This window comes from Sciurus vulgaris (assembly GCF_902686455.1).
Source record: "Sciurus vulgaris genome assembly, chromosome: 5".
Lineage (NCBI taxonomy): Eukaryota > Metazoa > Chordata > Mammalia > Rodentia > Sciuridae > Sciurus > Sciurus vulgaris.
In genome coordinates, this window is record NC_136465.1 from 54,390,303 (window position 1) to 54,414,626 (window position 24,324).

A 24,324-nucleotide genomic window follows, 5' to 3' on the forward strand; every position below is an offset into this window, starting at 1 on the left:
CACCAATCGACAGTTAAAAGAGCAAATACAGGAAGCAAAAGATCATTTCAATAAAGAGTTAGAGATATTGAAAAAACCAAACAGAAATCCTTGACATGAAGGAAACAATAAACCAAATTAAGAACTCCATAGAAAGCATATCCAGTAGGATAGAACACCTGGAAGACAGAACCTCAGACATTGAAGACAAAATATTTAACCTTGAAAACAAAGTTGAACAAACAGAGAAGATGGTAAGAAATCATGAACAGAATCTACAAGAACTATGGGATATCATGAAAAGGCCAAATTTAAGAATTATTGGGATTGAGGAAGGCCTAGAGAAACAAACCAAAGGAATGAACAATCCATTCAATGAAATAATATCAGAAAATTTCCCAAATCTGAAGAATAAAATGGAAAATCAAGTTCAAGAGGCTTATAGGACTCCAAATACACAAAATTACAACAGACCCACACCAAGGCACATTATAATGCAAATACCTAACATACAAAATAAAGACAGAATTTTAAAGGCTGTGAGAGAAAAGAACCAAATTACATTCAGGGGGAAACCAATATGGATATCAGCAGATTTTTCAATCCAGACCCTAAAAGCTAGAAGGGCCTAGAACAACATTTACCAAGCATTGAAAGAAAATGGATGCCAACCAAGAATCTTATACCCAGCAAAACTTACCTTCAAATTTGACGATGAAATAAAATCCTTCCACGATAAAAAAAAGCTAAAAGAATTTACAAAAAGAAAGCCAGCATTACAGAACATTCTCAGCAAAATATTCCATGAAGAAGAGATGAAAAACAAAGAAGCAAATCAGCAAAGGGAGGAATTATCCTAAAGGAATTGTCAAATAAAGGAGGAAACAAGTTGTGTCAAACAAATAAATAAATAAAATTTAAAAAACGAAACAAATGACCGGGAAACCAAATCATATCTCAATAATAACCCTGAGTGTTAATGGACTGAATTCATCAATTAAAAGACATAGACTGGCAGATTGAATTAAAAAGAAAGATCTAACAATATGTTGCCTACAAGAGACTCACCTCATAGAAAAAGATACCCATAGACTAAAGGTGAAAGGATGGGGAAAAACATACCATGCACATGGACTCAGCAAAAAAGCTGGAGTATCCATCCTCATTTCCGATAATGTGGACTTCAAGCCAAAGTTAGTCAGAAGGGATAAAGAAGGTCATTTCATACTGCTTAAGGGAAGCATAAATCAGCAAGATATAACAATTATAAACATCTATGCCCCAAACAGTGGCTCATCCATGTATGTCAAACAAATCCTTCTCAATTTCAGAAACCAAATAGACCATAACACAATAATACTAGGTGATTTTAACACGCCTCTCTCACCACTGGACAGATCTTCCAGACAAAAATTGAACAAAGAAACCATAGATCTCAATAACACAATAAATAATTTAGACTTAATGGACATTTATAGAATATACCATCCAACCAAACGCGAATACACTTTCTTCTCAAGAGCACATGGATCCTTCTCTAAAATAGACCATATATTATGCCATAAAGGTAATGTTACAAATACAAGAAGATAGAGACACTACCATGTATTCTATCAGATCATAATGGATTGAAGTTAGAAATAAATGAAAGAGTAAAACACAGAAACTATTCCAACATCTGGAGATTAAACAATATGCTATTATATGATGAATGGATAACAGAAGATATTAGGAAGGAAATTAAAAAATTCTTAGAGGTAAATGAGAACAAAGAAACATCATATCAAAATCTCTGGGACACTATGAAAGCAGTACTTAGAGGGAAATTTATTTCATGGAGCGCATTTAATAAAAGAAGTAAAACTCAACAAATAAACGACCTAACACTACAGCTCAAAGCCCTAGAAAAAGAAGAACAGACCAGCACCAAAAGTAGTAGAAGACAGGAAATAGTTAAACTCAGAGCTGAAATTAATGAAATTGAAACAAAAGAAACAATACAAAAAATTGACAAAATAAATAGTTGGTTCTTCGAAAAAATAAACAAAATTGATAAACCTTTAGCCACACTAACAAAGAGAAGACAAGAGAAAACCCAAATCACTAAAATTCGGAATGAACAAGGAAATATCACAACAGACAGGATTGAAATACAAAACATAATTAGAAGCTATTTTGAAAATCTATACTCCAAAAAAATAGAAAATTTCGAAGACATCAATAGGTTTCTAGAGACAAATGAATTGCCTAAACTGAACGAGGAGGACATAAACAATTTAAATAGACCAATTTCAAGTACTGAAATAATAGAAATCATCAAAAGCCTACCCGGACCAGATGGGTTCTCAGCCAAGTTCTACAAAACCTTTAAAGAAGAGCTCATTCCAATACTTCTCAAAGTATTCCATAAAATAGAAGAGGAGGGAACCCTCCCAAACTCATTCTATGAAGCCAATATCACACTGATACCTAAACCAGATAGAGACTCATCAAGGAAAGAAAATTTCAGACCAATATCCTTAATGAACATCGACACAAAAATTCTCAACAAAATTTTAGCAAATCGCATACAAAAACATATTAAAAAGATAGTGCACCATGATCAAGTGGGTTTCATCCCAGGGATGCAAGATTGGTTCAACATCAGGAAATCAATAAACGTAATTCACCATATCAACAGACTTAAAGTCAAGAATCCCATGATTATTTCAATAGATGCAGAAAAAGCATTTGATAAAATACAGCACCCCTTCATGCTTAAAACACTAGAAAAAATAGGGATAGTGGAAACATTCCTTAACATTGTAAAAGCCATTTATGCTAAGCCCATGGCTAATATCATTCTAAATGGTGAAAAATTGAAAGCATTCCCCCTAAAAACTGGAACAAGGCAGGGATGCCCTCTTTCACTTCTATTCAACATCATTCTTGAGACTCTAGCCAGAGCAATTAGACAAACCAAAGAAATTAAAGGGATACGAATTGGAAAAGAAGAACTCAAACTATCCCTGTTCGCTGATGACATGATTATATATTTAGAGGAACCTGGAAATTCCACCAGAAAACTCTTAGAACTCATAAGTGAATTCAGTAAAGTAGCCGGTTACAAGATCAATGCTCATAAATCCAATGCATTTTTATACGTGATGAGTCTTCAGAAAGAGAAATTAGGAAAACTACCCCATTCACAATAGCCTCAAAAAAAATAAAATACTTGGGAATCGATCTCACAAAAGAGGTGAAAGACCTCTACAATGAGAACTACAGAACACTAAAGAAAGAAATTAAAGAAAATCTCAGAAGATGGAAAGATCTCTGAGTTCTTGGATAGGCAGAATTAATATTGTCAAAATGGCCATACTACCTAAAGTGCTATACAAATTCAATGCAATTCCAATTAAAATCCCAATGACGTACCTCACAGAAATAGAGCAAGCAATTATGAAATTCATCTGGAAGAATAAGAAACCCAGAATAGCTAAAGCAATCCTTAGCAGGAAGAGTGAAACAGGGGGTATTGCAATACCAGATCTTCAACTCTACTACAAAGCAATAGTAACAAAAACGGCATGGTATTGGTTCCAAAATAGACAGGTAGATCAATGGTGCAGAATAGAGGACACGGACACAAACCCAAATAAATACAGTTTTCTCATACTAGACAAAGGTGCCAAAAATATGCAATGGAGAAAAGATAGCCTCTTCAACAAATGGTGCTGGGAGAATTGGAAAGCCATATGCAACAGAATGAAACTAAACCCATATCTCTCACCATTCATGAAACTAAACTCAAAATGGATTAAGGACCTCAGAATCAGACCAGTGACCCTGCAGATTATAGAAGAAAAAGTAGGTCCAGATCTTCAACATGTCGGCTTAGGACCAGACTTCCTTAACAGGACTCCCATAGCACAAGAAATAAAAGCAAGAATCAATAACTGGGATAGATTCAAACTAAAAAGCTTTCTCTCAGCAAAGGAAACTATCAGCAATGCGAAGAAAGAGCCTAGAGAGTGGGAGAATATCTTTGCCAATCATACTTCAGATAGAGCACTAATCTCCAGAATCTATAAAGAACTCAAAAAGCTCTACTCCAAGAATTCAAATACTCCAGTCGACAAATGGGCTAAGGAAATGAATAGACACTTCACAGAAGATCTACAAGCAATCAACAAACATATGGAAAAATGTTCAACATCTCTAGTAATAATAGAAATGCAAATCAAAACCACCCTAAGATTCCATCTCACCCCAATTAGAATGGCGATTATCAAGAATACGAGCAACAACAGGTGTTGGCGAGGATGTGGGGAGAAAGGTACACTCATACATTGCTGGTGGGGCTGCAAATTAATGCAGCCACTCTGGAAAGCAGTGTGGAGATTCCTTAGAAAACTTGGCATGGACCCTCCATTTGACCCAGCTATCCCACTCCTTGGCCTATACCCAAAGGACTTAAAATCAGCATACTACAGAGATACAGCCACATCAATGTTCATAACTGCTCAATTCACAATAGCCAGATTGTGGAATCAACCTAGATGCCCTTCAATTGATGAGTGGATAAAGAAACTGTGGTATATATATACAATGGAATATTACTCAGCCATAAAGAATGATAAAATTATGGCATTTGCCAGCAAATGGATGAAATTGGATAATATCATGCTAAGTGAGATAAGCCAATCTCAAAAAGCCAAAGGACGAATGATATCGCTAATAAGTGGAGGATGACACATAATGGGGGGGAGGGAAGGGTTAGTGTTAGGGTTAGAGTTAGGGTTTGGGAGGGGGGAAAGTATGGAGGAAGGAAGCACTGTATGGAGGGAAAAAAGGGATGGGAGGGGTGGGGGGAAGGGAAAAAATAACAGAATGAATCAAACAACATTGCTCTATGTAAATTTATGAGTACACAAATGGTATGCCTTTACGCCATGTACAATAGAGAAACAACATGTATCCCATTTATTTACAATAAAAATAAATAAATAAATATATGAAAAAGTATTCAACATCTCTAGTAATTAGAGAAATGCAAATTAAAACAACTCTAAGATTTCATCTTACTCCAATTAGAATGGCTATTATCAAGAACACAAACAATAATAGATGTTGGTGTGGATGTGGGGGAAAAGGCACACTTTTACATTGCTGGTGGAGTTGTAAATTGGTACAGCCACTCTGGAAAGCATTGTGGAGAATCCTCAGAAAACTTGGAATGGACCCACCGTTTGACCGAGTCACCCCATTCCTTGGTTTATACCCAAAGGACCTACAATCAGCAAACTACAGTAACCCAGCCATATCAATGTTTATAGCAGCTCAGTTCACAATAGCTAGGTTGTGGAACCAACCTAGATGCCCTTCAACAGATGAATGGATAAAGAAACTGTGGTATATATACACAATGGAATACTATTCAGCCATAAAGAAGAATAATATTATGACATTTGCAAATAAATGGATTGAATTGGAGAATATCATGTTAAGTGAAATAAGCCAAACCCAAAAAACCAAAGGCCAAATGTTTTTCCTAGTAAGTAGGGAATGATATATAATGGGGATTGGGGTGAGAAATGAGAGAATAATGCGGGAACTTTAGAATATGTAGAAGGAAATGAGAGGGAGGGGGGTATGAAAAAATGGTGGAATGAGAGACATCATTACCCTATGTATATGTATGATTACACAAATGGTATGAATCTACATTGTGTACAACCATAGAAATGAAATGATGTACCCTATTTGTGTACAATGAATCAAAATGCAGTCTATAAAAAATTAAAAGTTAAATAAAAATAATAAAAAAAGAAGAATGACTTAGAAGCCCTACTCCAAAAAACATTTTGTGACCTTGTAACAAAAAAGGGAAACTTACAGAACATAAAGTCATTAATATTTGTACAGCATACCTCCATCCACAGAACTTAAATTTTTTGTTTTTCTCTATACCGCAGTTCCCAAACCTATCTGTTTGACTTTGTATTTCTTCATAACAGGCAAATGGAGCATTTCTTGAACCTATCAAAGTTAGAAATACATTTAGTTTGAAACATGTATTTGTTATTCATCTTCTTCCTCGTCCTCATATATTATTTATTTTCTTTAGTTTTTCTCCATTATTATCTAATTCACAAATTTTCCTAGTGAGGTTTTAGGAAAAGAGAAAGAAGTACAGTGAAAGGCAATGTTGATGGTTACTACTCCTTTTGATTCATTCGTCTATTTCCATCACAAAAGACTATACAGGGGAAGAAAGAGTTATTAAGAGTTCTTTAAAAAAAATGTCAATAGAGAGATAGTATAAGAAAATTACACTCCTTCTACATTCTGAGCAAGAAGTAATAAAAAGTCAGGTCCGTAACAAATAAATGAGATTTCTTCAATTAGAAATAACTTCATTGTATTTTCAAGTAGTCTAAACTGAAGGTAACAAAATATCAACCAATATATTTACCTATTTTTCCTTCATTATTATGTTGGGGATTTATTCCTGTGTTAAGAAAAAAAAAATACCAGAGACATGGCAGCTTAAAACAATATCCATTTACTTGTTGCTTATTGTGCTACCAGGAAATGAATTTCAGGCCTTGCATGTGTTAGGCAAGCAATTTACCACTGAGCTACATCCCCATCTCTAATAGCTATTTATTATCAGGCAGTTTCTAAAGGTCAGAAGTCCAGCAAGGTACAGGGTCTACACATATTCTCATTGGACTGAAATCAAGGTATTGCTTGGGATGCAGTGTCATCTGAGCTTGAAGCTCCATTATGAGCTTATTGGTTGTTAGTAGAATTCAGAATCTTGCAGTTGTAGTTCTAAGGCCCCAATTTTCTTGCTAGCTGTCAGTGATTGCTTTTGACTCTCTTCAAATCCTAGTCATTACTTCTTCTAAACAGGCAGGAGTATCTTTTTGACATCTCCCATCTATTGAGGGCTGACATCATACATTCAGACCTATAAAGTTAATTGATTTGGGACGTTAATTACATCTTCAAAATACCTTCACTTAGATTTTCCAGTTTGTTCTGTGGCTTGGAATTCAAGCAGTGAGAATACTGCTGCTGAGCAAGATAGGTAGAAGAGGCATTTCACTAAAATTCAATATTGAGCAGAGTCTTTGAGCTGTCAGCATCTTTGAGAAATATGGGTGCACTGAACAAAGAACAAGTATGTTGGAGCCTAGTCAGTAGTGGTAGCAGCACCAGCACTGCTTCACCACAGAGGGGAGAGATAACACAGAGAGAGAAACACAACGGACAGATTGCTTATGAAAAAAACCTAGAGATAGAAAAGCAGCCTGAACTTAGCTGGTCCAGAGGTTGCACAGTGAACTGGCATTTGGAAAGTGCTTTGTAATTCTCAACTGGCAAGTGGAGAGGTGAGGTGGGAGCCATCATGAGGAGGCCGTGGTTCAGCGTGCTGCTGCAGGAGCCCAAGAGATCACGGCAAATGTTGTTAGAACAAATAAAAATATTTTAAAAAGAAGGATAAACTGCACTCAGAGCAACCCAAAAACAAACCCCAAATCTCTGAAATTAAGGAAGATCAATAGAAGAAGAATACACTAAGTGAGAATCAAGACAGAATTAAATATCACAGAAAAATCAAAAAGGCAAGAAACCACAAACACTGATGCTTACTGACATTGAATGTAAATGACTTCAACTGCTCAATTAAAAGATATAGATTAGCAGAATGAAGTAAAAAACAAGATCTAACTATATGCTGTTTTCAAGAGACTCATTTCATAGGCAAAGACATTCACAGGTTGTGGTTAAAAGGATGAAATAAAATATTCCACGTACACAGAGCCCACAAAAAACCAGGAGTAGCTATTATTATACCAGGCAAAGCATATTTCAAACAAAAATGAATCAGAAAAAAATAAAGAAGGCCACTACACCCTAGTAAAGAGAACAATTCAACAGGATATAACAAGAATAAATATATGTGCCCTAAATGTCAGTGCACCTAATTACTTAAAAAAATACTTCCTGATATTAAATCCTAGATAGTCCCCAATATAATAATATTGGATGATTCCAACACACCCTTATCACCAAAAGACATGTCATAAAAACAAAATCAATAAACATATTTTCAACCTAAATAATACTATAAATCAAATGGACCTAATAGACATCCACAGAATATTCCATCCCAAAATAGCTGAATTTACCTTCTTCTCAGCAGCTCATGGAACCTTTTCCAAAATAGGTCATATTCTAGATCATAGTGTAAATCATAGCAAATACAAAAACATAAATATGATCCAATTTTTCCAATTAGATCACAAAGAAATAAAACTAGAAATCAACAGTAAGAAAAATAATAGAAACAACATGAACACATGGAAATTGAATATTACTCTTTTAAATGAAGAATAGATCCAAGAAGAAATCAAGAACTTCTTGGGAACAAACAAGGACAGATATATCAAAATCTCTTAAACAGTATAAAGGCAATTCTACGAGGAAAATTTAAAGAATTGAATGACTATAATAAAAAATAGATCCCAAATAAATAAGTTTATAGTCCAACTTGAGGCCTTTGAAAAGGAAACACAAGTTATTCCAAATTCTTTAGAGGACAGGAAATAATTAAGATCAGAACTAAAGTTAATGAAATTGAGAAAAAAATATGTGAAATCCATGCAATTAAATGTTGGTTCTTCAAAAAAATAAATAAGATTGATAAATCCTTAGCCAAACTAGTCAAAATAGAGAAAAGGAATAAAAAACCAAATTAAACAAAAGAAAAGACACTTCTCAAATCCAGAAGTGAAACAGTGAGAAACTATTTTGAAAATTTATACTCCAACAAACTGGAAAATCTAGAAGACATTGACAAATTCTAGACAGATATGACCTGCCCAAACTGAACTGTGAAGATACAGAAAACCTAAACATATCAAGTAATAAAATTGAAGCAGTAATTAAAACTCTATCATCAAAAAGAAATTCAGGACCTGATGGAATTTCAGTTGAGTTCTATCAGACCTTTAAACCCTAGTCTTTCTCAAATTATTCCATGAAATTGAAAAGGAACACTCCCAAATACATTCTATGAAGTCAGTATGACCCTGATAACAAAACCAGACAAATACACATCAAGGAAAGAAAACTATAGACCAATACCTCTGATTAACATAGATGCAAAAATTCTTAATAAAATTATAGCAAACCACATTCAAAAATACATCAAGAAGATAATATTCCATGATCAAGTAGATTGCATTCCAGGGATGTGAAGTTGATTCAACATATGGAAATCAATAAATGCAATTCACCACTTACATAGAATTAAGGACAAGAATCACACAATCATCTCAATGGATTCAGAAAAAGCCTCTGATAAAATCCAGCACTCATTTGTGTTAAACATGTTATAGATAACAGGGGTAGAAGGAACTTTCCTCAGCAACATAAAGGCCATTTATGACAAACCCAAAGCCAACATCATAATTAATGGAGAAAAACTGACAGCATTTCCTCTAAAATCAAGAACAAGATAAGGCTATTCACTCTCACCACTTCTATTCAATACAGTTCTTGAAACACTAGCCAGAGCTATCTGACAGGGGAAGGAAATTAAAGGGATACAAATACAATAAGAAGTTGTCAAACTATGTTTGCTGATGACATGATCTTCTATCTAGAGGACACAAAATATTCCACCACAAGACTTAGAGAGCTGATAAATTCATCAAAGTAGCAACATACAAGATCAACACCCATAAATCAATAGCTTTCCTATACTCTAACAGTGATTCTGCTGAGAAATAAATCAAGAAAATCATCTCATTCACAATAAATATAAAAAGATTGGGAATTAATCTAACCAAGAAGGTGAAAGTTCTCTACAACAAAAATTTTAGATCACTGAAAAAAGAAATTCAACAAGACCTTAGAAAATGGAAAGACCTCCCATGTTCTTGGATAGGCATGATTAATATTGAGAAAATATACTATACTATACTACCAAAAGAAAGAAAAAGAGTTCATCCCACCAAAATGTCAATGACATTTTTCACAGAATTAGGAAAACATCCTTAAATTCATTTGGAAGAAAAAGTGACCCAGAATAGCCAAAGCAATACTGAGCAATACAGGAGGCATCATAATACTTGATCTAAAATTATACTACAGGGCTATTGTAACAAAAGCAGCTTGATATTGATGTAAAATATGCATGAAAATAAATGGAAGAGAAGACACAGAAACAAACCCACATATAGACAGTCATCTGATATTTAACAAAAGTGTCACAAATATATGTTGGAGAGAAAAACAGCCTTTTCAAACAAATGGTGCTAGGGAAACTGGATATATGTATAACGAATGAAACCAGATCCCTGTCTCTGATCCTGCACAAAAGTCAAATCAAAATGGATCAAAGACTTAGGAATTAGACCAGAAACCTCACAACTGCTAGAAGAAAACAGGGTCAACATTCCATTATATTGGTGCTATCACTGACTTCCTTAACAAGACCCCAAAAGCTCAAGAAATAAGATGAAAAATAAATAAGTGGGGTGCTATCAAATTAAAAAGCTTCTGCAAAGCAAAGAAAACAATTAAGAGCATGAAGAAAAAGTCTAGATGATGGGATAAAATCTTTTCCAGTTATTTCCCTAACAGGGGATTAATATCCAGAACATATAAAGAACTGAATAAACATCAAAAAAATCAATAGATAAGCAAAAGAACTAAATGGACATTTTTCAAAAGAAGAAACACAAATGGTCAATAAGTATATGAAAAAAATGTTCAACATCTCTAACAATCAGGGGAATGCAAATCAAAACTATACTAGAATTTCATCTCATCTCACTCCAGTGAGAATAGTAACTATCAAGAATAATAAATAATAATAAATGCTGGCAAGGATGTAAGAGAAAAGGAACACTCACACATTGCTGATGGGACTACAAATTGGTGCAACCACTCTAGAAAGCAATATGGCGATTCCTCAGGAAACTAGGAATGTATTCAATGTATGACCCAGTTATCCTCCCCTTGGTATTTATCTAACAGAACTAAAATTAGCAATACAGTCAACTAAATGTTTTTGCAGCACAATTCACAATAGCCAAATTATTAAATCAACCCAGATGCATAAATAGATAAATAGATTAAGAAATTGTAGTATATATACATAATGGAGTTTTACTCAGTCATAAACAAGAAGGAAATTATGGCATTTGCTAGTAAATGGATAGAAGGAAAACATTATCCTAAGTTAAATAGGTCAGTCTCAGAAAATTGAGTTGAATGCTTTCTCTCATATGTGGAAGCTACAGCAAAATAATTAAAAGAAGGAGGGGAAGATCAGACATGATAAAGATATGGGTAAGATCAGTACAGTAGAAGATGAAGAGGGAGAGGAGGAATAGGAAAGGGAAGAAAATGTGAAATGAATTTTTTTAATCATGCTATGTGCATATCTATATACCATAAGGAATTTCACCTTTATGTATAAGTAGAAAGAACCAATCAAAAATAAATAGATGAGCAAAAGGAAGATTAGTGAAGTAGGAAAAGAGGAATGGGAGGAGAGAATAGGGGAGAAAAAAGGGGGGACATAAACTGAAACCAAATTCCATGCATGTACATTTTTTAGGATGTACAAAACTATTATGTATAAATATAATGCTCTAATAAAAATAATCTCTTAAACAAAAAAAGGTAAAACTTAAAAAGAGGTACAAATTTTCAGTTATGTATAAGGGATAAGTTTAGGAGGTCTGAAATACAGAAATGTAACTATAGTAAACAATACTGTATTCAGTATTTAAATTTAGTAAGAGGATAGATCTTAAGTTTTTTAAATTAAAAAGAAAGAAAATGGTAACTATGAAATGGCTTTTAATTAATTTGATTGTGGTAAATACCTCACAACACACACATGTATCAAAACATCAAATCATACTTAAAGATATATAGTATTTATTGTCAACTATACTTCAATAGATATGGAAAATTAATATAGATGTTAACAAGATTTTACATATATGTAATAAATATATATGACCTTGGTAATGTTAATAGCAATTGTGAAAAACAACTATTAAGATGTAACCAAAAAATTACCTTTTCCAAACCAGATTTCACACTTTTCATCCAGATCATGACAGTCTCCTTCATAACAAAAAAACTTATCATTTTTGCAAGTCTGTCCATTATGTACAAATATGTCTTGTGGACAACTTGGTGAACTTCCATTGCAAAACTCAGCCATATCACATTCAGGATGTACTATAGGTCTGCATGTAGTACCTGCTGCTGACAACTAACAGAAATTAAAATACAAAAAAATAAAGTATTTCATGTAACATTGTCTAATTTTTCAATATTTCAAAAGTGTACTAATTATTTATAATTTCGATTCATTGTCTGGAACATCTTTTAGTCTAAATCATTAGTCCAATCATTAAAAATGAATTGAATGCTATGAATTAAAACAGGAGATGAGACATATAAGAAAAAGTGGATATAATGAAAGCTAAGGTTTTCTTTGTGCTTTCAGTACAAGGAACAAAAAAAAAAAAAAAAGAAGAAATTACATTTAGCCTTGTAAAATTATTTCTTTTGAAAGAAAATATTTTAGTTAAGTCAATTTCCAGATATTATTTATCTATTGAAACCATAGTTTATATTTCACACTTATAAACATACCATAATACTTACAAATACAAATTCTAAAAAGTTCTATGATAAACATGAAACATAAATAACTAAGAATGAAAGAAGGGAAATGGAAAAATGATTAGAGAAGCAAGTTCAACTATGGGAGATTTTGATGAAGAAGCAGCACTACAGTCTTTCTCCTGAATTATATTATAGTTAATCAATTGTTTCATAGATAGAATTCTGAAAATATATCAAGTAAGCATCTATATCATACTTGATTATTTCAAGTTAACACTAAGAATATTACAGAGGTAAGAATGTAACCAGATGAAAACATTCTAGGAAAAAATGTAAATGGAGCACAGTCAATTAAAGACAATCAGTAAGACAGGACCCATGGTAGATAGTTCAACAGAGACATTCTTTTATGGAAATCTTGTTACAAATGTATTGGAAGAACTGAAAAGAACAAAATGTAACAGCAGTCAACATCTTTACCACATCCGTTAAAATGTGATTTTTTTTAGTCAAATTATATTTGAATAAAAAGTTCAAAGATTAAATTTTTTGCTTTAGGCACTATTTGTAAACTGTAACATCTAGTGACTTCCATTTTTTATACACATATGGAAAATTAATATAATTTTCAACTGCATGTGTACAGATATTTATCACAACCAGTAACATTTTTTTTATTTATAAAATTCCAAATATTGGATAGAGTGCAAGAATAACTGTCCCTTCCAGTGAAGATCTTCTATATTGAAGAATTCTAGAATAACTGGAAAATTGGCATTAAACAATGATCCCAACACCTAACAAGGGTACTAAATCAGAAATAGGAATCTGAATTTATTATCTCTTTATTTATTTAAGAAGTCACTTATACTGACTTAAAGCTATAGCTCTACATGTCCTAATGTATCCTACACATGATGCAATATGCTTTAAAATTTTAGTAATCTTAAGTCTTACTTGACAGTTTGTGCAGCAGGGTCCTGAATCACATTGCGATCCTTGTTTCAGTACACAGTTTGCAGGATCACAACAGCTAGCAGGTCCACATTGCTATAAATGAATGGAATTCACAAGTAAATAACACATGATAATAAAAATTTTGGTAGAAGCTGCATTCACTGAGCTTAATGTTTTTATTTTGAGGATGGAAATGAATATTACCGACATTTATAATCTTAGCATTTCTAAACATTTTTTAAACACTAGTGTAGAACTTTTACTTCAAATCATAACAGAGTAACAGATATTCCACTTATCTTACTATCCAACTAGAAAACCAGGGAGATAAATGGAGGTATTTTCTAATAGTATCAGACCATGATGATCTCAGTGACTTAAAAAGACAAAGATGACTGAAGTCACTGAATTATGGGAGAGATTATTGTTGAACAGTAATCCACCTAAGAAAAGAGCTCTAGATTTCTACATAGATGACATTATTGCATGGGTTTAAAATATACTAGACACTGCAGAAAAATAGGTGGACTTAAAGAAACAGTAATAAAAATATTCAAACAAACATAAAGGAAAAGGAAAAGATCAGAGTCCCCACTAACTGTAAGACAATATCAACACTCTAATGTGTGTGCAACTGGACTTAAAAATTGGGAAAAGGTGAGAAGGTAAAGAAGTTATTACTGAAATTTTACCAAATGTGAAATAAACTAAAATCCTATACATCCAGGAAATTCATCTAAGTCCATGCAGGATAAATATCAATAGAACCATACACATGTACTTCTTGGTCAGCCGTTAAAACCCAAAGCTAAGATGAATATCTTGAAAACAGTCAGAAAATTAAATCACTTCATGCACAAGAAAATAAGACTGTTAATTACTACTGACTTTTGACCAGAACTAAAGTAAGCATGAAGAATATAAAATCTCCTCTTTAAAGAATCAAAAGAAAAAAATTATTAGTATTTAAGTCTACAAACAATGAACATGTCTTTTAAATATGAATATTAAATAAAAATATTTTCAGGTAAATAAAGAGAAAATTTCTCGCTAATTAATCAGCCCGATAAAAATTGCTGAAAGACTTCTTTCTGGTCGGCTGAGAGTCTCAAGGTAGAAACTCAAATCTGCACAAATAAATGAAGCATTCTTGGGAGCATTGTGGGCAAACAAGAATGTTACTGTTTCTTAAAATTCCCTTAACAGTTACCATATAATGTAATGTATAATGAGAGATAAAGATGACACATTTGCCTCAGAAACAATGGTAGAAGAAAAACTCAGACTGAATCAAGTTGAGGCCAGAGCTGCAAAGTGGGATGAAGCTGTAAGGGAACAGATAGATGAGAATGGTGGGAATGAGGATAAGAGAATAATTATAAAAATTGGGCCCACTGTGCTGACACCCCACATCCTTTCCTTGCCAAGAATCAATCTGCCTGCAGCCCTGCCTGGCCTAACTGAGGCAGGGGTGAAGATCAGATAGTCAGTATAGGTAATGAATGATGAGGGTTGAGAGAGGATGATGGCTGGTTATCAAATAGGTTGTTAATCTTTGAGATTGTGCTTCTGGGCACTCGGGATGGCTAACAATTAACCTCTACATCACTGCTCTCAGGCATATACACAAAGAAACAAGAGAAGGCAATAATTAAAAGGTCAGTTCTTGGGTCTGAGAAGGAGTAAGACACACCCCCTCCATGGGCTTTCTAGTTGTGAAGCTCCCTCCTCTTCAAAGAAGTCTGTCTCTATCACTTTCTTAAATAAAACTTGCTTTCTATGCTTGCCTTGGCTTTTCTTTTTTGTTGTTGTTTTTAGAATGACATTGGCCAAATTATATTGTTATATTATGCACATGCATGAATATGTAACAATGAATCCCACCAGTATACACAACTATAATGCACAATAAAAATATGAAAAAAATTAAAATAAAATACAGAGTTGAAGGTGTAGCTCAGATTCACAGCACATGCTAAGTATGTGTGAAACCTGTGTTCAATCCCTAGCACCTTCCCACCACACCACCACACACACACACACACACACACACACACATACAGCCTCTGCTAACCTCTAATTCTCTTTCTAACAATTTGTTTACTCTCATTATCTCACCTACGTAATCATATAATATATCATTTTGCATCAGGCTTATTGCACTTATTATATTTTCAGGGTCCATTGATGTTGTAGGACATATCAAAGAAATTACATTTTTTTTAAATTTTTTGTTCTATTTATTATAGGTGACAGCAGAATGCATTTTGACTCATTGTACACAAATGGAGTACATCTTTTCAAATGGTTGTACATGATGTAGAGTCACACCATTCGTGTAATCATACATGTACATAGGGTAATGATGTGTGTCTCATCTCACCATCTTTCCTTCCCACTGCCCCCTCCCCTCCCCTCATTTCTCTCTACAGAATCCAAAGTTCCTTCATTCTTCCCTTCCTCCTCTCACTTCCCCATTAAGTATCAGCATCTATTTATCAGAGAAAACATTCGGCAATTGTTTTGGGGGGATTGGCTTATTTCACTTAGCATGATATTCTCTGACTCCATCCATTTACCTGCAAATGTCATAATTTCATTTTTCTTTAAGGCTGAGTAATATTACATTGTGGATATATACCACATGTTCTTTATCCATTCATCTGTTGAAGGGCATACAGTTGGTTTCATAGTTGAGCTATTGTGAATTGATGTTGCTGAGCCACTGTAGTATGCTGATTTTAAGTCCTTTGGGTATAAACTGAGGAGGAGAATAACTGGGTCAAATGGTGGTTTCATTCCAAGTTTTCTGAGGAATTTATACTGCTTTCCATAATAGTCACACCAATTTGCAGTCCTACCAGCAATGTATGAGTGCACCCATTTCCTCATATCCTCACCAACATTTATTGTTGCTTGTATTCTTGATAATTGCCATTGTGAATAGAATGAGATGATATCTTAGAGTAGTTTTGACATGCATTTCTCTATTGCTAGAGATGTTGAACATTTTTTCATATATTTGTTGATTGATTGTGAAGTGTCTGCTAAGTTTCTTAGCCCATTTATTGATTGGGTTCTTTGTATTTTTGGTGTTTTTTCAGTTCTTTATAAATTCTGGAGATTAGTGCTCTATCTGAAGTGTACGTGCTAAGATTTTTCTCCCACTTTGTAGGCTCTCTCTTCACATTATTGATTGTTTCCTTTTCTGAGAAAACACTTTGTAGTTTGAATCCATCACAATATTGATTCTTGCTTTTATTTCTCGCTCTCTGGGAGTCTTAGGAAAGTCTGGTCCTAAGCCAACATCATGAAGATTTGGACCTGATTTTTCTTCTATTTTGTGCAGGGTCTCTGGTCTAATTCCTAGGTCCTTGATCCATTTTGAGTTGAGTTTTGTGCAGGATGAGAGATAGGGATTTAATTTCATTTTGCTGCATATGGATTTCCAGTTTTGCCAGCACCATTTGTTGAAGAGGCTACCTTTTCTCCATTGTATGTTTTGGCACCTTTGTCCAGTATGAGATACCTGTATTTATGTGGGTTTCTCTGTGTCTTCTATTCTGTACCATTGGTCTCCTTGTCTCTTTTGGTGCCAATATCATGCCATTTTTGTTATTTTTACTCTGTAGTATAGTTGAAGGTCTGGTATTGTGAAACCACCTGCTTTGCTCTTCCGGCTAAGGATTGCTTTGGCTATTCTGGGTCTCTTATTCTTCCAAATGAATTTCACGATTGCTTTCTCTATTTCTATGAGGTACGTCATTGGGATTTTAATTGGAATTGCATTGAATATGTATAGCACTTTTGGTAGTATGGCCATTTTGACAATATTAATTCTGCCTATCCAAGAACATGGGAGATCTTTCCATCTTCTAAGATTTTCTTTAATTTCTTTCTTTAGTGTTCTGTAGTTCTCATTGTAGAGGACTTTCACCTCTTTTGTGAGATTGATTCCCAAGTATTTTATTTTTTTCGATGCTATTGTGAATGGGGTAGTTTTCCTAATTTCTCTTTCAGAGTATTCATCACTTATTAATAGAAATGCATTAGATTTATGAGTATTCAATTTATATCCTGCTACTTTGCTGAATTCATTTATTCATTCTAGAAATTTTCTGGTGGAATTTTTTAGATCCTCTAAATATAGAATCATGTCATCAGAAAATAGTTTGAGTTCTTCTTTTCCTATTACATACCTTTAATTTCTTTGGTCTGTCTGATTGCTCTGGCTAGAGTTTCAAGGACTATGTTGAATAGAAGTGGTGAAAGAGGGCATCCCTGTCTGGTTCCAGTTTTTAGAGGGAATGCTTTCAATTTTTCTCCATTTAGAATGATGTTGGTCTAAGGCTTGAAATAGATAGCCTTTACAACATCGAGGTACATTCCTACTCTCCTTAATTTTTCAAGTGTTCTGAGCATGAAGGGGTCCTATATTTTATCAAATGCTTTTTCTGCATATATTGAAATGATCATATGATTCTCAACTTTAAGTTTATTGATGTGATAAATTACATTTATTGATTTTCAGATGTTGAACCAATTTTGCATCCCTGGGATGAACCCCACTTGATCATGGTGCACTATATTTTAATATGTATTTGTATGAAATTTGCCAGAATTTTGTTAAGAATTTTTGCATCTATATTCATCAGGGATATTGGTTTGAAGTTTTCTCTCCTTGATGTGTCTCTGTCTGCTTTTGGTATCAGGGTGATACTAGCTTCATAGAATGAGTTTGGAAGTGTTCTCTCCTTTTCTATTTCATGGAGTACTTTGAGAAATATTTGTATTAGTACTTCTTGAAGGTCTTGTAGAACTCCACAGAGAATCCATCTGGTTCGGGCTTTTCTTGGTTACAAGAATTTCGACGGCTTCTTCTATTTCATTGCTTGAAATTGATCTATTTAAATTTTGTATGTACTCCAGATTCAGTTTGGGTGGATCATGATCTCTAGAAATCTGTCAATGTGTTTGAGATTTTCAATTTTCTTGGAGTATAGATTTTCAAAATAGCTTCTAATTATGTTTTGTATTTCAGTATTGTCTGTTGTGGTATTTCCTTTTCATCACAAATTTTAGTAATGTGAGTTTTCTGTCTCATTCTCTTCATTAGTGTGGCTAAGGGTTTTTGAATTTTATCATTGATTTCAAATTTCATTCCATTATGATCTATAGAATGCAGGTAGTATTTCAATTATTTTTGTATTTGCTAAGAGTTGCTTTGTGGCATAATATATGGCCTATTTTAGAGAAGAATTCATGTGCTGCTTAAAAGAAAGTGTACTCGCTCCTTGATGGACGAAATATTCTATATATGTCTGTTAAGTCCAAATTATTGTTTATTTAGTTCTATAGTTTCTTCGTTTGGTTTTTGTTTGGAAGATATATTCAGTGGTGAGAGAGGTGTGTTAAAATCACCCAGTATTATTGTGTTGTGGTCTGTTTGATTCCTAAAATTGAGAAGGGTTTGTTTGACCAACATAGATGCTCCATTGTTTGGGCATAAATATTTATGATTGTTATGTCTTTTTGATATATAATTCCCTCAAGCATTGTGAAATGTCCTTCCTTATCCCTTCTAACTTTGGCTTGAGGTTCACTTTATGTGATACGAAGATGGAAACCCCTGCATTTTTACTGAGTCTGTGTGCATGATATGTTTTTTCCCAACTTTTCACCTTCAGTCTATGGAAGTCTTTTCCTATGAGATGAGCCTCTTGAAGGCAGCATATTATTGAGTCTTTTTTTTTAAATCTATTGGTTTCCTCTTATATGTAATCTGATATTTTTCTCTCTCTTGGCCTTTAAAATCCTGTCTTTACTTTGTATGTTGGGCATTTTTATTATAATGTGTCTTGGTACCGAACTGTTGTAATTTTGTACATTTCGTGTCCTGTAAGCCTCTTGTATTTGATTTTCCATTTCATTCTTCAGGTTTGGGAATTTTTTCTGATATTATTTCATTTAATATATTGTTCATTCCTTTGCTTTGTATCTCTGTGCCTTCCTCAATCCCAATAATTCTTAAGTTTGGTCTTTTCATGTTATCCCATAAATATCAGAGATTCTGTTCATGGTTTCTTACCATCTTCTCTGTGTAATCAATTTTATTTTCAAGATTAAATATTTTGTCTAAGGTTCTTTCTTTCAAGTGATCTAGTCTGTTGGTGATACTTTATATCCAGTTGTTAAATTGGTTTATTGTTTCCTTCATTTCAAGGATTTCTATTTGATTTTTTTTCAGCATCTCTTTTTATTGAAATAATCTTTTGCTTCCTGCATTTGCTCTTTTAACTATTTATTAAAGTGGTTTTTTTATTGCCTGCATTTGCTCGCTTATATCATCCTTTACTTCATGGATCACTTTAATTATGTATATTCTGAACTTGGTTTTTGACAATTTTTCTATTGTTCTGTCAATGGATTCGATTAATATAGCATCTTGGTTTGTTTGGGGAGCTTTCTTCCCTTGTTTTTTCGTGTTTTTTTCGTGTATCTTCCCCTTTATCTGTGCAGATCTGAGGTATTACAGTTTCCCCCCTAAAGGTTTATAGTGACCCTGCAGGTTTCCAATACCTGACCTTAAGGGGGACATCAATATTAACAGTACCCAATGCAAACAATATGCAGCCTTAAACCAAATAGCCCCTATTAAGATGTTAAGAGTATTGTTGCAATAAACAGGGAAGACAAGTTTGATTATTATCTACAGCATAAACAATAGGTCTTGAATAAGACCTAATGGTGGACAAAGAAGATGGGGGAAGGGTATAGGGTGTAATGTTAATGAGGTGAGAAGTGATAATGTAGAGGTACTAGATCTTAGGAAGAATGAAAGCAGAATCAACAGATTGGTTGTTAGCAGGAGAAAAGGGATAAAGAGACTGAAGAAACAAATAAGTGGAAAATAGAGCAAAAAAAACAAAAAAATTAAAACAAAACAAAAAAAAACAACAAAACAGTAATAAACTATTCAAACCTCCCAGTTTTCAGTAGGCTGATGCATGAAAGGTACTTGATTTCAAACATGATGGGGACATGAGAACAGGATATGAAAAAGAAAAAAGAAGAAAAAACTGGAGAAAAGAAAAAAAAGAGTCTTGAAGGAAAATTAAATAATTTTTTTCTGTTCAATATCTTCTCTACCTCCTTTCTCTTCTGGTAGGTGGGGTTGTCTGGAGTTTGCTGGTAACTTCACCCTCAGATTAATGGGAGGATTAGACTTGGAGGTGGATCGCCGGGAGGCAGGGTATATTAATTGCCAATCCCTCTGGAAGACTACACCCCAGGATTCTCCTATGGGGTTCACTCGTGTGGCACAGGAGCCTGGTCTTAGCCCCTTTCCTCACTTGTGTACCTACACTTCCTGGCCTATAATTTAGTCTCTAAATTGTATCTCTCCTGCCCCTACCCTTTTGATTTCCCAATCAGGAACCTCTCTCTCTGTAGGTCCTGCTGGCTGAGCACTAGGACCTGAGTACCTGTCTCTAAAAGTTGTTCTCTATTGAACAAATCAGGACCAGGCATTGAAAGCTGTGCATCAGCCACATAGCTGCAGGCATTGGGTCAGTTGGTGGCTAGGGGATGGTTGGGAGACTGGGGATTGAGGAGCCTGAGGGTCCTGTTGATTGCCAAATCAGAGGGACCAGGTGCTCAGTGCAGTTGTGGACCAGGCTGATGTTGGGACCCAACAAGTGCTCCTGAGTTGTCTCTGGGATTCTGGTGGGTGCCGAGCTGGTTAGCTGGACAAGCTGGGATCAAGATGCCCTCACACCCTTTTCCCACCTACCAACCCCCTGCAAGGCTCTTTCCTGCCTCTGCATCAAGATGCTGGCTATTATCACACCTAGCAGGGATAGCTCAGATACAACCAAGCCTGGAGGACTCTTAGTAATGATCTTTCAGGTCCTTGCTGTTATCCTTCAATGTAAATGGCCACATCCCAAGTTGGTGACAGCAGCAGTGGCTAACCTGTAGGTACCTTGATAGTGAGCTTCTAGTCTCTGGCAGGTGTCTCCAGAAACAAGTTGGCCCTACTAAAGATGGCAGTGGAGGCAGCAGGGATAATCCAATATGGTGGCAGAGGTGTCCGAAGGCATTGGTAGATGGGAGCCAAAGCAAGGCATGTCTCAAAGGGCTGTGCAGGGATGTGGCGACCCAGATATTTTGCTGAGCATTTGCCTGTATTACTCAGGGTTCAATTCCTGGTGCTGGGGAGCCAGGTATGCTCCCTAGAGAAATTCAGAACCTGCATAGTGGAGATAACTCTGATTCCTAAGTATGTAAGTCTAGAGTCTCATCCGAAAAGTGGCTGGCTCAGGAGAAAAGGGGCACTCAGACCAACTTTTAACAACTCAAAAATCCATTAGCAGGTGAATGATAAAGTATTGTGTATCTATAAAATAAAATACCACTCAAAGTAAAACAAAACTCAAAAGTCCTTTATAATACATGCTATATTATTCTATTTTAATGATTCTCTGTATCAAAGAAAACTGACAGAATCAGGAGTAGAATTGTGAAAAACTAGAGAAGCATAAGCAAACTTTTGGAATGATGAAAATAATCTTAGTTGTACCGAAAGTCATATACATTTGTTGAAATTCAACCTGTCCTCTTAAAATGGGTACATATTATCATTTGTAGACCATACCCCAATAAAATTTTTTAAAAGAAATAAATAAGAGTAAAGAGGAAGGACTCATTCTACCACCAGGTAATAATGTAGTAATTAAAAGAATACTACTAAGATGGTGCATACAAGTAATTCAGACCCATGCATGTACTGAGCCCTAATATAATTTATGTCTTGTAATCAAGGGCACATGGTATACTTTTAAGAGATTAATCTTCAATAAACATTTATAAAATAACTGAAGTTTAAGCAAAGATTTGGAAACACATATTTAGTCTGGAATACAAAACCTCATTCTAAACTCCTTACCCATCATTAATAGATTTTGCACTACATTTTAAACTTGTTCAAAATTTTTCAACCTCAGAATGAATCAAACAACATTACTCTATGTAAATTTATGATTACACAAATGGTATGCCTTTACGCCATGTACAAACAGAGAAACAACATGTATCCCATTTGTTTACAATAAAAAAAAAATACCCTATTTCCTTCTCAAAAGGTATCATCTTTCATTTTGGAAAAGTCAATATATTATTACTTTATTACTTTATGCAATAAAGGTTGTAATATGTGAATTTCTAAAAAAAAAAAAAAAAAAATTTCAATCTATAAAACCGAGACAGTATTTTCTTATATGTACTTCAACCTGATTCACTTACTGTCAGTGTTCTACATGATACTCAGACATATTTGTAATACAGAACATTTATGAAAAAGGAGATTAACTAAAATAATAAATTTATTTATCAGTGTTTCTAGTTATCGAACTTACTTCTGCACTACCACAATCGCAGGCTTCTTCTCCCTCCACTTGGCCATTGCCACAAACTGGTCTCGGACTTTTCTGCATTTGAGGTTTATTCTGAAGACATTTGGCCCCCACATTTTCAATGAATTTTTTAAAAGCTCTTAAACTGCAATTGCTAAAACTCTTCACACCACTGGATTGTCTAAAGGGAATCCATATAATGCCATTGTCAGTATACTTCTGAAAACACAATTCTATAGCATATGAGTTAAATTCAAAATGTTAAATTTAATAGGAGACAACAAGTGTCCATAATAAATGTTCATAATTATTTGTGAGGGGGTCTTGTGACTCCACTGGAATATGTTTTTATTAAAATTAAGTACATATCAAAAAATAGGCCATTTAAATTACCAGTTTAAAAACAGGAAAAGGAGTTGAGTAGACATTGATCCAAATAAAAATAATACCCAATTAACAAAAACTTTTATTAAACAAATTATACTGTGCTTAGTCCTAAAATTCCTCAAAGATCTCAAAGAAACTGTGTATTTATCAAAATTTTATGTAGTTTTCTACATAACACTTATAAGGATACTTTAGAGAATACTTCCATATGATGAATCAATATGGGCACAGTACAAATCTGCAATGCAAGGAGGAAACTAACATTTATTGAGCACATATTATGAGCCACATACTTAACATATGTGATTGTTTAATCTATACCACTAACCAAGGCGGTTGGTATTATCAACATTTTAAAGAAATTGAAATGGATCTGAGATGCTAAAAACCTCAAGAGTTAGTTTGTAAATCAAAGAATAAGTATTTGCAGATTTTTAAATTAGATATATAATTGAGAGGTACAATGTGGTATTTTGTCACATGTATTAATTGTGGAATGCTTAAATAAAACTAACATGTCCCTCACTTCTTTGCTATAGCAAGAACACTTAAAATCTGCTCTCTTTCAAGTACTGGCAGTTTATTAACTATTGTCTCCACTCTGTACAAATTTACCATAGCCAAGGTATGAAGTCAACCTAAATGTCAAGCAATGGATAAATAGATAAAGAAGGTGTGGTATGTTTAGTTAGCCCTCCAAATGCATATGTGGAATTGTAGATTCCACATCCTCAGATTCAACCAACCTCAGGTAGAGAACATTGTTAAAAGCATGTCTGTATTGAACATGTATAGAATTGTGTTTTATAATTATTCCCTATACAATACAGTACAACAATGTTTTATGTAGCATTTACTTTGTGTTGGGTATTTCAACTAACCTAGGGATGATTTGAAGTATATAGAAGGATGTGTATAGGTAATATGCAAATGA

General features: G+C 34.1%; 1 protein-coding gene across 1 annotated transcript in view; it reads right to left on the reverse strand.

The window, feature by feature from the left end:
- The window catches only part of ADAM32 (ADAM metallopeptidase domain 32), a 177,769-nt gene that overhangs the window by 12,336 nt on the left and 141,109 nt on the right, over nt 1-24,324 (reverse strand). Inside the window, exons 12-15 of the mRNA XM_079139876.1 lie at nt 23,007-23,184; nt 13,591-13,683; nt 12,076-12,274; nt 5,892-6,000 (exon numbers count right to left, since the gene is read on the reverse strand). Of these exons, the coding sequence (XP_078996002.1) occupies nt 5,892-6,000; nt 12,076-12,274; nt 13,591-13,683; nt 23,007-23,184 (579 nt within the window). The remainder of the gene's footprint in view (nt 1-5,891; nt 6,001-12,075; nt 12,275-13,590; nt 13,684-23,006; nt 23,185-24,324) is intronic.